This window comes from Mytilus californianus, unplaced genomic scaffold (genome assembly GCF_021869535.1).
Source record: "Mytilus californianus isolate M0D057914Y unplaced genomic scaffold, xbMytCali1.0.p SCAF_4, whole genome shotgun sequence".
NCBI lineage: Eukaryota > Metazoa > Mollusca > Bivalvia > Mytilida > Mytilidae > Mytilus > Mytilus californianus.
In genome coordinates this window covers 55,794,624-55,811,946 of record NW_026262690.1, presented here as the reverse complement: position 1 = coordinate 55,811,946, position 17,323 = coordinate 55,794,624, and the positions used below count along the sequence as shown (strand labels likewise).

Genomic DNA, 17,323 nt, shown 5'->3' with positions numbered 1-17,323 from the left:
TTTCTTTTCTGTTTGTCATTTAAGATAATAAATGTGATCTCGGATTGATCAGATTTCAACGTTGCGAAAAGCATGACCCGGAAGTAAATGCTTTAACCAATCCAGGGACAACACGAAAGACAACACGAAAGTGTTAAATTTTGTACTCAGCATCAATTCGAGAAATGCGTGTCCTGTTAAGTTGACAGAAATGATGGACTACAAAAAATTGTGGAGTTCGACTAATTGGGAGAAATCTTTTGTTTTGTTTCTTCTGAGTCTTGACATTTGTTTAATTGGTAAGGAAATATTTTATTGAAAAATAAATTTTTCAACTTTAAGTCTCTTTTCTACATGTATCTTTTTTGCTAAGTAAGTTACTATGCTCAAATAGGAAAATATGTAAAAAAAATTCAATTATCAAGAAAAAATTAAAAAGAAAATACTGTCCATTGTGAAATGAATGTCAACTTCAGCATTGACCGAAATTGCATGTAGACTCTCTAAATTTAATTAAAAAAAAGTTCTATTATTATTAAAAAATTAAATTAACTATTAACTTTATACATGTATAAGTTGTGCCATTTAATGGTATCAGGTCAGTTAACCCTAATTACACATTTTTACCCTGGGTCTGTTAGCGCTAGGTTTGATTGTCCAATAATGTCCACTTGCCCTGGGACTGGGTTCTGACATTAAAATTAATTGATTGTTTTCGAGCAATCATTGGCTTCATTGTAACATTGGTATATATTTAGAATTTATTTGAATGACTTGATTGTAAAAGACGACTTTCAAAAATCAGTCCAACTTCACTTTTTCTTTTTTTGTTGTTTTAACAGGTGTATATAGTGCAAACAAAGATGTAGAAGAACATTTAGCAATGGGAAAAAAACTGTTAGCAGCAGGACAGTTAGCAGAAGCATTGTCTCACTATCATGCTGCTGTTGGTAAGATTTATCAGGTTTGAATATGGTTCATCAGAAAAACAAGCCATTCCTGACTTTTAAGGTTGAAAAAGAAGAAGATTTTTAAGTGAAGATTGAAAGGCATTTCTGTTTACTTTGAACAATAAACATATTATTTTAGAGAAAATGTTTAAATTATTACAGAATACCTACCCTGCTACTACAACACAGTGTGGGAAACAAATGCTCGCCAGATGCCAATAGCATGGAATTAATGCAATAATTAAGCTTCCATACAATTTGGCAACCAAACATCAGAAGTCGAGTTTACAGCAAAATGTTGTTCAAAAATGAATCCATGGTTGCCTATTCTATTGAAAAGGATTTCCTTCATAATTTTGTCAATTTATTATACTGAATTACTAACAATAGGCCAAAAACTTGTCAGTTTTAACCATAGAAAACTTTCTGTCTGCCAGTTTGGATCTCTGTAAAATGCAAAAAGGCTAAATGAAACATGACAGTTTCAATCCAAGAAAAGAATAAGATTGATTTTTCGTTTATTTCGAAAAAAAGAATTTTATCAATTTGGAATGAACTACATGTAATTTTCATGTCTAGTATTTATAATAAAGAGTAATACATTTTGAATGAGACTAAAATCTGATTGCAACTATATGTGTAGGTAAAATAATACATAATTAAGATCTTTGATTTAAAGTTATATAGACAAGAATGTTTGAAATATACATTGTAGAGAATTTGATATATAAAAAATTCAAACACATAAAAAAGAAATCCAAAGAAAATGCCAAAAATCCAAAGAAAAACAAAACAAAAATTTCTTGGAAGAAAAGGTTATTGGTAAAAGGTGGCTACGAAAGGGTAATAGTTTTGGGCAAAAACTAAGAAATCTACTGGGCTGTGTTTTTACTTCTAACTTTTTGTGCAATTCAACTTGTCTTAACTTACAAGTCAGACTACTAAATGTATATGATAGGGAGGAGGAAGAGGACATTGAGATAGATTTGGCTAAATTTAAGGATAGCTGATAAGAGTTATGAATTGTATGAGCGTTGAATAATTGTGGTGACAAGTCTTGATATAATGGGGAGTATTCATTAAAAAACTCTCTCAACAAACTTGGCTAGTAGAATTGGAAATCGGCAAGTAAGATTTCTATCTCACTAGCCAAAATAGCACGCTGTGAACATATTTATATAATAAAATAACAAATATAACTCATTTTGAAAATGTAATTTAAAAAAAGAAATCCTTATTTACAGCTACATGTACACTGTACCAGTGTTATCCCCAGAGATTTCATATAGCATCCTGGTAAACAGGGAAATTTTGAATACCATCTTGGTTTCTAAAAATTATAGCATCACATTCAAGAGAATGAGATATAGCATTACATTACCATGATGCTAAAAGGCACTGGGGAGAATACTGTGTACATAATAATATTAAACAGTACCTACTTATCTAGCTTATCATGTTTATTTTACATGTATTACACTTTTTCACATTCAAATATTATTTATACTTTTTATAAGTAAAAAAAGGACAATGATGCGATTAGTATATTGACATAATAGATAGTAAAACATTATTTATTTGCAGATGGAGATAGAAAGAACTACTTAACCTACTTCAGAAGAGCTACTGTATATTTAGCTTTAGGGAAATCCAAATCTGCACTTCCTGATCTGGACAAAGTGATGGAACTTAAACCTGATTTTACAGCTGTAAGTTTCTACTTGTACACTGAACTCACACAAACATTTCCAGGACATTTGAATTTTATGTTAGTTTTGTAAATAATTTTTATGCAGTTTGTGTATGTGCATCAAAGTTACACTATAAAGAACAGAAAGGAACAACAAAGAAAAGAACTACTGGATATTAGAATATCAAAATAAGAAGATGTGGTATGATTGCCAATGAGACAACTCTCCACCAGAGACCAAATGACATAGAAGTTAACAACTATAGGTCACTGTACTGCTTTCAACAATGAGCATAACCCATACCACATAGTCAGCTATTAAAGGCCTGGAAATGACAAATGTAAAACAATTCAAACTGACATTTAGTTAATCATGTGTATAATTAGTTATTCAGGTATTAGAACACCTTAGCATACATGTACATTGTAACACTTTATTTTTAGGCAAGACTGCAGCGTGGTAATGTTTTACTGAAACAAGGCAAGCTTCAAGAAGCTAAACAGGATTATGAAACAGTTGTAAGTTTCCCTTTGCTTAGCTCATATACCAGTTTGTTTTATTATTTGGTTAGGTTCAAATCAAAAGCCAGACATGTTTGTTTAAACATGTTAAATACACTATTGTTTATTCACACCTCATATATATATATATATTTATGTATATATAGTATTAAATTTATATTTGAGATCCATTTATTACATCGGTGATCCGTTTATTTGGCAATCGCCAATGGCAGTCAGCAGGGTTTAAGAACATTCGTTGTTCGACCTGTTAGTCAAATGCGTTTTGTTAAAATATACTTTTTCACTTTTTTGGTCTTTTGGAAAATGTTATTTGTGCTGTATTTAGACCCCTCTAACAAGAAATTTGTTTTGCATGCACACGTATAAAAATTGCGGTTTTTATCCTACGCAATCATAGGTTTGAACGTTGTTTTCAATTTAGACTTGTATATATATACAAGTCTATATATATATATAAAACGTCTGAATAATAGTCAACGATTTTTCCCACGAGGGCGCTGGATCGTTACGAGTAATGATACATGTACACAATAAATAAATTCTATAAACGCCTAAAAAGTGTACACAACACCAATAACAAAAAAAGGAACTATAAATGTAATTATTTATAAATATTTCGGATAACAGATATCCTTCATCAGTAAATATGATTGTGATGTTGAATGAATCATATATCAGTCTACTTAGATTAAACTATAACAATCTTGAAATTTATACAATAAAAAAGTCCAACCTAACAATAGGGAAGACGCTTGCACAATTCTAAATATGTGTTAAACACGACATAGGTTATATTGACTAGTTACAACAGAGAGTTCAAATATATGCTTTAAATGAAAATAATAATGTGCGATATGAACTAGCACAATTCTAAAGCTTTAATGGTGACGACAGTTATGATGTTACAAGAACGATTGCATCAATAAGAATTCCAAATAAACAGCACTGAACGATCTAAATTTGTAAATATTTCAAATTTGACAACGGTAGAGTAGTTACAACAGAGAATATATATATACAAGTCTAAATTGAAAACAATGTTCAAACCTATGATTGCATTGGATAAAAACCGCAATTTTTATACGTGTGCATGCAAAACAAATTATATATATATATATTGCAAATGAAAGTTACCTTTTTTTAATCTTAGTTATACCCCACGCAAATTTTTTGCGAAGGGTATAATGTTTTTCGTCCGTCCGTCTGTGTGTCCATCTGTCGATCTGTCAGTCCTGTTTCTTGTCATGGCAATGAACTTATTTGCTTTAATGTACTACTGCAACAGTTTGTCATCGCAACACCTCTGAAACCACACAACAGAATTTCATGAAACCTTTTTAGATAATAAGGACATACTATGTAGATGTGCATATCGACAGGAAATTACGATTCAATTTTTTTTCTAGGAGTTACGCCCCTTTGAACTTATTTGCTTCAATGTACTTCTGCAACAGAATTTCATGAAACTTTGTAGATAATAAGGACATACTATGTAGATGTGCATATTGACAGGAAATTATGATTCAATTTTTTTTTCTTACACTTATTTTATTTCTCCAATGACAATGTGGGAACGTGGGGTATGTGAGCACGCTCACTAAGGTTCTTTAATTTTTATACGACCGCAAAAAAAATTTTTGTGGTCGTATATTGGTATGACGTTGGCGTTGTCGTCGTCCGAAGACACATTAGTTTTCGCACTCTAACTTTAGTTTAAGTGAATGGATCTCTATGAAATTTTACCATAAGGTTCAATACCACAAAAGGAAGGTGGGGATTGATTTTGGGGGTTATGGTACCAACAGTTAAGGAATTAGGGGCCAAAAATAAGCATTTTTGTAACTTCCAGACATAACTTGTGTGTAAGTGTATGGATCTCTGACATTGTACCACAAGGTTCAATATCTCAAAGGGAATGCTGGGATTGATTTTGGGGGTAATTGCCTCCAAATTTTAGGAATTAGGGGCCAAAAAGGGGCAAAAAACAAGCATTTTCCTAGTTTCATGACAATAACTTGTGTGTAAGTGTATGGATCTCTCTGACATTGTATCACAAGGTTCCATATCACAAAGGGAATGCTGGGATTGATTTTGGGGGTAATTGCCTCAAAATTTTAGGAATTAGGGGCCAAAAAGGGGCAAAAAACAAGCATTTTCTAGTTTCATGACAATAACTTGTGTGTAAGTGTATGGATCTTTATGAAATTGTACTACAAGGTTCCATATCACAAAGGGAAAGCTGGGTTTGAGTTTGGGGGTAATTGCCCAAAAAGTTAAGGAATAAGGGGCCAATAAAGGGCCAAAAATAAGCATTTTTCTAGTTTCCAGACAATAACTTGTGTTCTAGTGTATGGATCTCTCTGAAATTGTACTGCAAAGTACCATACCACAAAGGGTAGGCTGGGATTGATTTTGGGGGTAATTCGCTCAAAATTTTAGGAATTAGGGGCCATAAAAGGGCAAAAAAACAAGCATTTTTCTAGTTTCAGGACAATAACTTGTGTTTAAGTGTATGGATCTTTATGAAATTGTACTGCAAGGTTCCATATCACAAAGGGAAAGCTTGGTTTGAGTTTGGGGGTAATTGCCCTAAATGTTTAGGAATTTGGGGCCAAAAAGAAGCATTTTTCTAGTTTCCAGACAATAACTTGTGTTCAAGTGTATGGATCTCTCTGAAATTGTACTGCAAGGTACCATACCACAAAGGGTAGGCTGGGATTGAGTTTGGGGTGATGAATCATAAAGGGGTTCAAAAAATTGGGGGGGGGGGGTTTCCTTTTTTTTTCTTTAAAATTTTCCATTTTAAATTGGTTATTTCTGATTTATATATAAAAGCAAATAATAATGATATGGTTTGAATAGGTAAATTAAAAAATTTTAAGTTCTTAGACCACTTTCATTCTGTGTCAGAATCCTATGCTGTGTCAAATATTTAATTATAATCCAAATTCAGTGCTGTATCAAGCTTGAATGTTGTGTCCATACTTGCTCCAACTGTTCAGGGTCCGACCTCTGCGGTCGTATGAAGCTGCGCCCCAGCGGAGCATTTTATTATAAATATTTGCAGATTTATTAAGATAAACATTTATGATTTAATATTTAAAAGTTTTGTAATTCTGCTTAACATTGACTTTTGAATGAAATATATTTTGTTAAAATTCTGTAATTTTACTTAACATTGACATATTTTTATAGCTGAAGAAAGAGCCAACAAATGAAGAAGCTCAACAACAGTTACAGTTATTATCCCCTATACACAGTGATATATTAACTGCTAAAGATTTTTATGCAAACAAACAGTATGATGCTGCTATAGATATACTGGGTAGAGTAGTAGATGTAAGTTTCTCTGGAAATTAGTATTATTTTTACAGAAATTTACAGGATTTTTTTTTATATAGGGGTCGATCCTGCTTTGAACAAAACAACTAACTTTATAAATGTCATAGACAATTGAAATTAAAAAAATCTTAAAGGGTTATATAATATTTACCATTTTTGTTAGTACATAAGTACACTGTCCTTTTTCCAGGCAAAATGCATAAATATTTTCACACTGAATTTAACATCAGTTTAAGACACTCTACCTGCTTCAGATGTACAGGTAAACAGCTGTTCATATAGATATATAGCAATATTTCATAAATCAAGCTTGTTTTTGAAGTTAAAAAGTTTCAATTAAAAAAAAGGTTTTGACTAAGGCTACTTGCCTTATTAAGCACTCATTTGAAGAAAATATGTTTTTATAAACCAGTTTCCCCCAAAAAAATATTTTGGATTAATATCAGGGTCATGTATGTTGTAATAATTGTTTAAAGTGAAAAAATTGTATGTTTTGTTTACAGATATGTCCCTGGGATGCTGAACTAAGAGAAATAAGATCTGATTGTTATTTAGCCATAGGAGATAATTTCAAAGCTATTAGTGACATTCGCTCAACAACGAAACTTATTAGTGATAACACCAATGCATATTTAAAATTAAGTCAAATACATTATACAATGGGAGATGCTGAAGATTCACTTGTGTAAGTCATCTGTATATTAAATATAAAGACAAATTACACAATAATGTTACTTTTTGAGTATTTATGAAAAAGTTAAAAGTGAAAAAAAATTGGAGTTGTTGCCCTTGAACAAATGAAATATGTGAATCGACTGGGTCATTGAAACACTGTTCTTTTATGAATCTGGTTTCATCAACTGACATTGTTTCAGAATGCTCCTCATAAAATCAAAAAAGAATTAACCACAAACTAATTATAAAAAAAAGACAATTGTTTTGGGAACCTACAAGCCAGTGAATAATTAGAGAAACACTGTTAACAATTAGTGTGTTCATTCTTGTATATAAATCATGACTCCTTTTTTTATTTTTTCAGACAAATCAGAGAATGTTTAAAATTAGATCAGGAGCATAAAGAATGTAAAAAACATTATACAAAAGTGAAGAAACTTGTAAAACAGTTAAATTCAGCACAGGAATTTAAAAATGATAAAAAATATCAAGAATGTGTAGATAAAGCCAAACAAATATTGGTGACAGAGCCAAATGAACCAGAATATTTAATAAAAGCCTATTCATATTTATGTCATTGTAATCATAGGGTAAGTATGATCATTGTTTAATCAATTTTTTTAAAACACATGTAATTAAGCTACAGTGCATTCAGTACATTTACAAGTGATAACATAACATCATGGCTATGGAATTATGACAAGATTGCTGATTAAAAGGAAAAAGATAGAAAATAAATTTAGCAAAAAATCAACAACATAATTATCCTAAGGTCAGAGCAAAAAGAAAATTACTACTAATGTTAGATGCATTTGAGTCATAGTTTTTGGGGAAATAACCTCAAACATTAATTAAAGATGAAGCCCATGAAAGAAGTGATTTAATAGGCTAGAAAATATGTTACAAAATACTTTTATTGAAAAAAAATATATAAATGAATGTCAAGAAAAAAAATGATCTCATAATTTGCCATATGTATGTACATGTATATAGGTATGGTCACTTATTTTGTTACTAATAACTATTTTACAGGCAGGACATATAAAAGAAGGTTTTAAAGACTGTGATACAGTATTGAAAATAGATCCAGAAAATGTTGATGCTGTCATAGATAAAGCCGAAACCCATATAAGTAATGAAGAATATGATGAAGGTAAGAAAACCATTGTACAGCAGTATATAGTGCATCAAATTAATTTGTATGATAAAAAAACCCATTAGAAAGCTGAATAAGGAATAACATACATTAAGAATTCAAGTCATTATATGTATGAACTGAGCATGGTGCAGTTAGTCAAGGAAATTTATGTTCCTGTTGTAGTGAAGAAATGGATTCTGCTCAATTTATAGGTAATAGGCCAACTACATAGTGAAACATTTTGTTATAAATGTTTTTCTATAACCCCCGCCCCTTTCCCCTAAAGACAGGGGTTTATACTGTTTTACCCCTGTTTGTCCGTCTGTGCAATGAAATTTCCATCACATTTTTCTCCAGAACTGCAAATAAGAGCTTCCTGAAACTCAGTATCAAGCTGTTTGTGAGCATGCTATGCCATATGGTTAGTTTTCAAATTCATAGCTTCTCAGCGTCTTATTTCCAGAATACATATATTTTTTAACACATTATCAATGTATGAAATTTTCGTCACATTTTCTAGGGAAGTACACATAAGAGATTCCTGTAGTTTGTTATCTGTCTTCATGTGAACATGCTATACAGTGTGATTTATTTTCAGAATCTTTTATCATCAACTTTTTGTTTATGAATACTTATATGTTCTAACACATATTGGCCATATGTGAAATTTTGGTCACATTTTTCAAGAGAATTTCAAATCGGGCTTTCTGAAATCTGTTATCAGGCTTCATGTGAACATGTTTTAACGCGTGATACATTTTCAGATTTATCGCTCATCAACTTCCTGTTGACCAAATACTTAGATATTCTAACACATAATGGCCATTGTATTATTCTAATGACTACAAATATTTATTTTTTACAGCAATTAGATTATTCCAAGATGCTCAAAATAAAGATCAAGAGTCCAGACGAATACGAGATGGAATGAATAGAGCTCAAAAATTAAAAAAACAGTCTCAACGGAGAGACTATTATAAAATTTTAGGTGTTAAAAGGTAAGGATACTTTTTAGTTAGAATTGCTTTGGCATACTTGCCATATCTTGATGAAATATCTAACAATCTTATTTTAATGCTGTTGAAAAAATTTATTCCAATCAAAAATATCTGACTTCAATGACTGCAAGCATTTCTTACTTGATTCAAAATATTGATAGAAATATCTTGTCTGATGCGTAGATATAGGTACATACTAAGTAACTGAACAGAAGAAAAACAAAAAAGTAAAAGTGAACTAAAAAAGCAAAGCTACTGCTGATAAGGTTGACTCTTCTTGTCTTGTGATCATTTGAAAGTCTGCACAAGTCAGTATATATATCAGTATTGTCCTTAAAATACAGTAATTTATATAAATTTATTATGTCTAAATCTCAGGTGATTCAAACTAAATCTCTGTAATGAAAGCATTAAAAACAATCTAAATTTTGTTTGTTAACTCTAATGGTTAAATTGCTTCAGGGATAGAATGTCTTTAACATGCTGATTGACTACACATCTGGGGCTCTTTTCACAAAAAATCTTATGACTAAAGTTGATTGTTAGTTGTACTAAAATGATTAAGAGTAATTTACCCTTGACCGTCTGTCCCATTTTCATTTCCGCACTCTTAAGTTGTTTTTCTCATCCAAATTTTATGAAACTCGTACACAATGCTAAGAATCAAAATTTGCAGACAGTCAAATTTGGGCAGTGAGTTATTTACCGTTCTAGCGTTATGCCTCTTTATAACTTTGCCCCAACCAAACATTATGAAACCTATACACAATACTTATTACCACAAAACTCAGATCAAGTACAAATTTGGGTAGCGTCACTTTTATCGTTCTTGAGTTATGTCCCTTAATAATGTTGTATGCAAGCAGGGGCATCATCTGTGTCCATGGGGACACATTCTCCATTTTTTTTTTTCAAAATTTTTCAAATTTTTGAAAAGTTTCAAGAAGAAATCTCAATTTGCACAGTATTGCGCTATAGATTTTTAAGATCTTTGACCACATTTATTTTGTGTCAGAAACCTATATTATGTCAAGAATTTGATCACAATCCAAATTCAGACAGTATCAAGCTTGAATATTGTGTCCAAAAATCCCCCCCAACTGTTCAGGGTTCGACCTCTGTGGTCGTATCAGGCTGCACTCAGCAAAGCATTTTATTGTTTATATAAAACTTACCTGATGGTTTAGGTTAAGCATATTTATCATGTAGCCATTACACACTTGATGTAACATAATCAGCTTTTAAGCATCAATGTAATGTTTTAATGATCAGGCCATTAAAAGTGAAGAAAGATGGTATGGATAATGTTGGGCTTTGAGTGTTCATACAAACCTGCTACATTGTATTTTGTTCATTCGCCCTTAGTGCCAAATTAAGCACTGTTTTTGGCCGCGAAACGTTTCATCCAACTCTTTATTTAATATACAGATACTGACATGAAAAGTCAATAATAAGTGTAAACAATTAATAACAACAAATAGTTTCATCACAATTACCTCTCACAGCTTAAAAGATTAAAGGTTGTAAAATTAGAAAAAATTGTATTTGAATAAATATATAAAACAAAAATACTGTTTAAAATAAACATGATTTGGATTGATGTCTGCAAGTGTAATGTATGATCAGATCTACAGCATACATTATACTGGTATAACCTAGTGCAAATCACAGTTGTCTCCCCCATCATAAGCTTCTTTTTCACTCCCGTTTAGTAGACATTTTGTTGAAGTGAAATTTGAACACTGTCTTTGAATTTGAGATAACCAAAGTTGACTATATTAGGTATTCCAGATTATAAATGATTACTTTTTGTCAGTGAAATTCATTTTAGAAGTAAAATATAGTAAGGGAATCAGCGTATCTCTTTCAAATGTAACACATCAGAATAAGGACAACCTACATGGAGTTCAAACAATCTTTGTACCATGTAACTTTCAGTTGTGACGTCAAATATTTATTATAATTTTAACAATTCAATGTGTTTGATTTGATATTTGCCAACAAAGATTGCCTTAGGTGATTTGATCTTCAATTAAAGTCTTAACAAAAAATTGTCAGTAAGGAAGAATTGATGATTACACTAGCAAAATCATATATAGTAATTGTCAATATGAGTAGAAAAGATATTTCTAGTTAAAAATAGCAATTTTATTATAGGAAATAGATTTTTTATGTATGTTTTATATTTCTTCTGATTTCAGAACTGCATCTAAAAAGCAGATATTAAAAGCATATAAAAAATTAGCCATGAAATGGCATCCTGATAAGTATGAAGGAGATGACAAAAAAATGGCAGAGAAAAAATTTATAGATATAGCTTCAGCTAAAGAAGTTTTAACAGATCCAGGTAGGTTAAAATTTATAAATAGCTTCAGCCAAAGAAGTTTAAACAGATCCAGTTAAGTTAAAATTTATAGATATAGCTTCAGCTAAAGAAGTTTTAACAGATCCAGGTAGGTAAAAAATTATAGATATAGCTTCAGCTAAAGAAGTTTTAACAGATCCAGGTAGGTTAAAATTTATAGATAGCTTCAGCTAAAGAAGTTTTAACAGATCCAGGTAGGTTAAAATTTATAGATATAGCTTTAGCTAAAGAAGTTTTAACAGATTCAGGTAGGTTAAAATTTATAGATATAGCTTCAGCTAAAGAAGTAACAACAGATCCAGGTAGATTAAAAGTTATAGATACAGTTGCAACTAGTTTGAAATTAAAAATCAGCTTAAGAATTACCTCTAGATATCTTGACCCTCCAGCACTGTCAAAATGACAGACAGCAATCAAAAGCACTTTTAAGAAATTGTTTATTTTGCAGTATATTGTGGATTCATTATATTTCATGAGATACTAATTTTTATGGATTTAATGGTTAAAGGTTGACAACTATATTAATATTGTAATTTCGAAAAATTGGGATTCACTAAAAATAAAGGAACAAATAGAACCGGGTAAATCCTATCTTTTCTTTTTGTCCCCTATGTAAAGCAGGGTACATTGAAATACTGGGTGTCCGTCTGGTTTTTTTATCGCTCTCACATGTACAATTCTTGACAGATTTTTATGAAACTTGTATCATAGGTTTATATCAGCAATGTCTTGGACTGGTTTGGAAATCAGTGCCGATCAATTATTTTTAAAAGAGTTATGCCCTTGTAAATATTGATTATAATGAAAATTGCAATGTTATAGCTCTCATGTGTTCAATTCTTGCTAGAATTTTATGAAACTTATATTGTAGGTTTATATCAGCAATGTCTTACACTTTCATAAATAAGTTCTGATCATATCATAATTATATCAAATATTTTTAACGAGTTATGCCCCTTGGAAATATACATTATAATGGAATTCACGTTGCATTTGCTCTGAAGCCTTCATTTCTCTTAATATATTAATAAAAAAAATTTAAAGAACAAAAAAAAAGTACTTTTTAAGTTATTGCCCTTGTACCTTGGATAGTTAAATATGTGCAATGCGGGGGACATTGGAACTCTGATTTTTTATTAAGATATTTTCACTTTCTTGTTTCCTTTTCAGATAAAAGAAATCAATTTGACAATGGAGAAGATCCCTTAGATCCAGAGAGCCAGCAGGGACAGGGATTTAATCCATTTGGACAAGGTTTCAATCCATTTGGCAGTGGTGGTGGCGGCGGTGGCCAAGGATTTAATTTCAAATTCCATTTTTAATGACAAATAATACTTAGTTTTATATACAAATTTATTTTTGTTAAAAGTGCTGTGAAAATGAAATTTAGTATGATTGTTCAGATATAGATAAAAATAAGCCTTATGTCAATTGCATGTTCTTATTGGAAGAGTATTCTGACTTTATTGTAGCATAAGATTTATATTTATTTGTCACAGCCTGCTTGTTATGAGAGAATTTATAGTGTATGACAGGAATGTTTAATATTGCTGATAGAAATGAAAGTGTGTGCAAGTTTTATCAGACATTTTGAATTCTGTGTGGAGTAATGTGCATTCACATTATGCAATCTCAATAATCCTAGTGCCCGTATGTTAATGGACTTATATGTGAACTGTGCTATTGAAGTCAAGTGCCTTTCAACATAAAGGAATGTTAGTATATATTTATCTGTTAACTCCATGTCAAAAATGAAGCCTGACATTAATAATTGATTCAACTTTGTAAGTTCTTTGCTGTGCAAAATCATATTCTTAATTTTTGTCCCATTATTTATGAAATCCAAAATTGTCAATGTAACAAAAAAAGTTAGAAATTTTACACATGTTTTAAATGTGCTTTTTAAAATTAATCAGTTTCTCAGATTAATTTTCTTGCAATTCCCATTTCTGTTGTTCACCATCTGTAGTCAACCATGTATGAGAGATAATTAGGTATATAGGGAAATTTAATTGACCCCCTCTTGGTTTATTACCAACAAGTATGGGAAATTAAAATTGACTCGCCTCTAGTTATATAAAAAGAAGGTAAGAAACAAATGTTGTTATGGAGGACATTATAGGATAAAAACTTCTGAATATTCATTTGTAAAAATTTTAATATGTTGTTCTTTGCCTATATGGTAAAATCTATACATTGTATATAATGCTTTAGGATCTTTTAAGGTTAGTGCTATTTCTATAGTATATCATGTGCTGTTCCTTATAAAATAAGGAGAAGAAATATGTTTGTTTCATATTTTGCTGTATCCACTTTTCTTTTATTGTTATTTTCTTATCCCACCTTTTGTTTATCAAAGTGTTTTTTTTCTTTTGCAAATGCTTAATGTATGCTATAAAACTTTTATACCTTATCATATCTAATTCAACTAACATTGACAGTTAATTTTTATTTATTCTAACTTATGTCTTGAAATGGAAGGGATAGACAGAAATGTTTACTTTAAAAATATTAAGAAATGATGATAATTGAGAAATATAACATTGTTTCTTTATTGATGAACATTTAATGATGTTTTCAAAAAGTGATTGAGAAAAGGAAATATATAAAGAAACAGTCCATGTTTTTATACGACCGCAAAAATTTTTTTGGGATCGTATAATGGTATGATGTCGTCGTCTTCTGCGTCGTCGTCCGAAGACACATTGGTTTCGGGACAATAACTTTAGTTTAAGTGAATGGATCTCTATGAAATTTTTTAAGAAGGTTTAATACCACAAAAGGAAGGTTGGGATTGATTTTGGGGATGATGGTCCCAACCGTTTAGGAATTAGGGGCCCAAAAAGGGGCCCAAAACAAGCATTTTTCTAGTTTCAGGATAATAACTTGTGTATAAGTATTTCGATTGCTCTGAAATTGTTCCACAATGTTTAATACCACAAGTAGAAGGTTGGGATTCATTTTAGGGGTTATGGAGGCCAACAGTTTAGGAATTAAGGGCCAAAAAGGGGCCAAAAACAAGCATTTTTCTAGTTACCAAACAATAACTTGTGTGTAAGTGTATGGATCTCTCTGACATTGTACCACAAGGTTCCATGTAACAAAGGGAAGGCTGGGATTGAGTTTGGGGTTAATTGCCCCAAACATGTAGGAATTGGGGGCCAAAAACAAGCATTTTTCTATTTTCCAGACAATAACGTGTGTAAGTGTATGGATCTTTCTGAAATTGTACTACATGGTTCCATACTACAAAGGAAATGCTGGGATTGAGTTTTGGGGTTATTGCTCCAAGGGGGGTTTCAAAAAGTTGGGGGGGGTGGGGGAATTTTTTCCCCAATTTTTTTAAGGGATTCATATTTTTTTTTCAAAATTTTTAAAATTTCGAATTTTTGAAAAGTTTCAAGAAGAAATCTTCAATTGCACAGTATTGCACAATGGATTTATAAGATCTTTGACCACAATTTTTTTGATTCATAAACCTATATTATGTCAAAAATTTGATCACAATCCAAATTCAGACAGTATCAAGCTTGAATATTGTGTCCAAATTTGCCCCAACTGTTCAGGGTTCGACCTCTGCGGTCGTATCAGGCTGCGCTCAGCGAAGCATTTTAATTTCTTTGTTTTACATCATTAACCAATCGCTTGTTAAATAAATGTTCTTTTATCTTATCAGTTTATTTGCATAAAGAACTGTTTATAAACTTTTATTAGATACTGCTCAGGTTAAACAGCTTGATTCAAGTGATTTTATCTCAGATTTACTTGAAATCTATCAGAGTAATTTAGGTTTTTTTAAAACAGGTCTTGATAATATTTAATTGAATTCACCATTTGCCAAAAAATTGGTTTATGGAATATTGGAGCCATGTTTACCAAATTTATGTTGAAAATGTCAAATCACTGATCAAGGTTCAACTGTTAGTAGTTTTACATCCATTAAGTCTTGTAAAAAAGGTTAATTAAAATCTGCCTACACAAAATATCTTCTGATATTCAAGGTATTGAACATTGTATGTATTCTTCATTTGTAACAAATGTGGATGTCTAAATTTCCAATCTTTCTGCTCTTGTGTGATATTAAATTTGGCAGGGATTTTTTTGTACACTCACACATAAAGAGAATTAATGTATGAATGAGTGAGCTTGTTTACACATATGTCATTACTTACTGTGGTCAAAGTATCCAATTGTTGAAGTATGAATTTGTGTCTGTTATGTTGTTTGCTGCACAATGTCATGGCAGTTTGATAAATTGTTTATTTATAAAGAAAAAAACAAAACCAGATTTTTTTAAGAATTCTTATGTGTTGTTTTTTATAGGGCCTTATGAGCTACATATAGTGCCATCATTTGGACCCCCAATTAACTTCCAGCAAGGCTACCACATCTTAGATCAATAATTGATGTCTTAATCAAAATGATTTTGTCAATTGAAATTGCATAAGTTGCCTTGTTTCAAGTATTTTCATCTTTACTTTAAACTTACAAACACAATATAGCTTTTGTATGCTTTTATCTCTATAATGTTGAAACTTGAAGCATGTATAAATCTTAAAATTTTATCTGAACAATCTAAAATTTGAAATTGATTTTAATGATTGGCAATGTTATTGAACAAATATATCATTGACAAAAGGACATTTATAAGTCAGGAAAAAGGTCTTGCAGAATTTTCCTTTACTGGAACATATATAAAAATAAGAGGATGTGGTATAATTGCCAATAAAACAACTCTCCACAAGAGACCAAATGACACAGAAATTAACAACTAAAGGTCACTGTCCAGCCTTCAACAAGGAGCAAAACCCATACCACATAGTCCACTATAAAAGGCCCTGAAATGACAAATGTAAAATAATTCAAACAAGGAAACTAACAGCCTAATTTATGTACAAAATAATGAACAAAAAAACAAATATGATACACAGAAACAAACGACAACCTCTGAATTACACGCTCCTGACTTGGGACTTGGGACAGGCACATACAGAATGTAGCGGGGTTAAACATGTTAGCGGGCACCCAACCCTCTCCTAACCTGGGACAGTGGTGTAACAGTAAGAACACACGATAAAAATCAGTTGAAAAAGGCTTTACTCATCAGATGGATACAAACAGAAATACATATAACAAAAACAGAGTGCACGTGGCAGGGTACTTATACATCCCCACGACAAAAGACGGTACAGATCTGAGAGTACTCGCAGTTACTGACAGCAAGTTCAAAGCCAATAACAACTAATAAAAAAAATCATGCATCTAAGACTAAAATGCTTATTATAAGTCAGAAGGCCCTCATTGAAGCTGGTACATACTTAAACTGGAAGATACATCATAAATTATACAACAGAATTTCATGAAACTTTGTAGATAATAAGGACATACTATGTAGATGTGCATATCAACAAAAAATTATGATTCATTTTTGTCTCCTGCGACGAAAGTTGCGGAAAGCAAGACATAGGATTGCTTTTCCAGCGAAGGCGACGACAGTGGCATCAACAAAAGTTTTTTGCTCAAGTAAGTTTGATAGGAGCTACTTGTTATAGATCATTGATATTTAATATAAAGTTGCATAACTATCAGTACATATCAGTTTGACGACTATTTTGAGGCCCTGCACTCTAGGACAAGGTCCAGTGACTGAATTAATTAGCA

The 17,323-nt window shown here is 31.3% G+C and overlaps 1 protein-coding gene across 1 annotated transcript; it reads left to right on the top strand.

The window, feature by feature from the left end:
• The first annotated feature begins 82 nt into the window (after positions 1–82).
• On the top strand, positions 83–15,962 carry LOC127698476 (dnaJ homolog subfamily C member 3-like). Its single transcript, XM_052201959.1, has 11 exons — positions 83–278; positions 822–929; positions 2,514–2,638; positions 3,064–3,138; positions 6,340–6,483; positions 6,990–7,171; positions 7,526–7,751; positions 8,194–8,314; positions 9,165–9,297; positions 11,499–11,644; positions 12,833–15,962. Exons 1-11 carry the CDS (start codon positions 191–193, stop codon positions 12,982–12,984), a joined length of 1,500 nt encoding a protein of 499 aa, XP_052057919.1. The 5' UTR covers positions 83–190; the 3' UTR covers positions 12,985–15,962.
• The last annotated feature ends 1,361 nt before the right edge of the window (positions 15,963–17,323 follow it).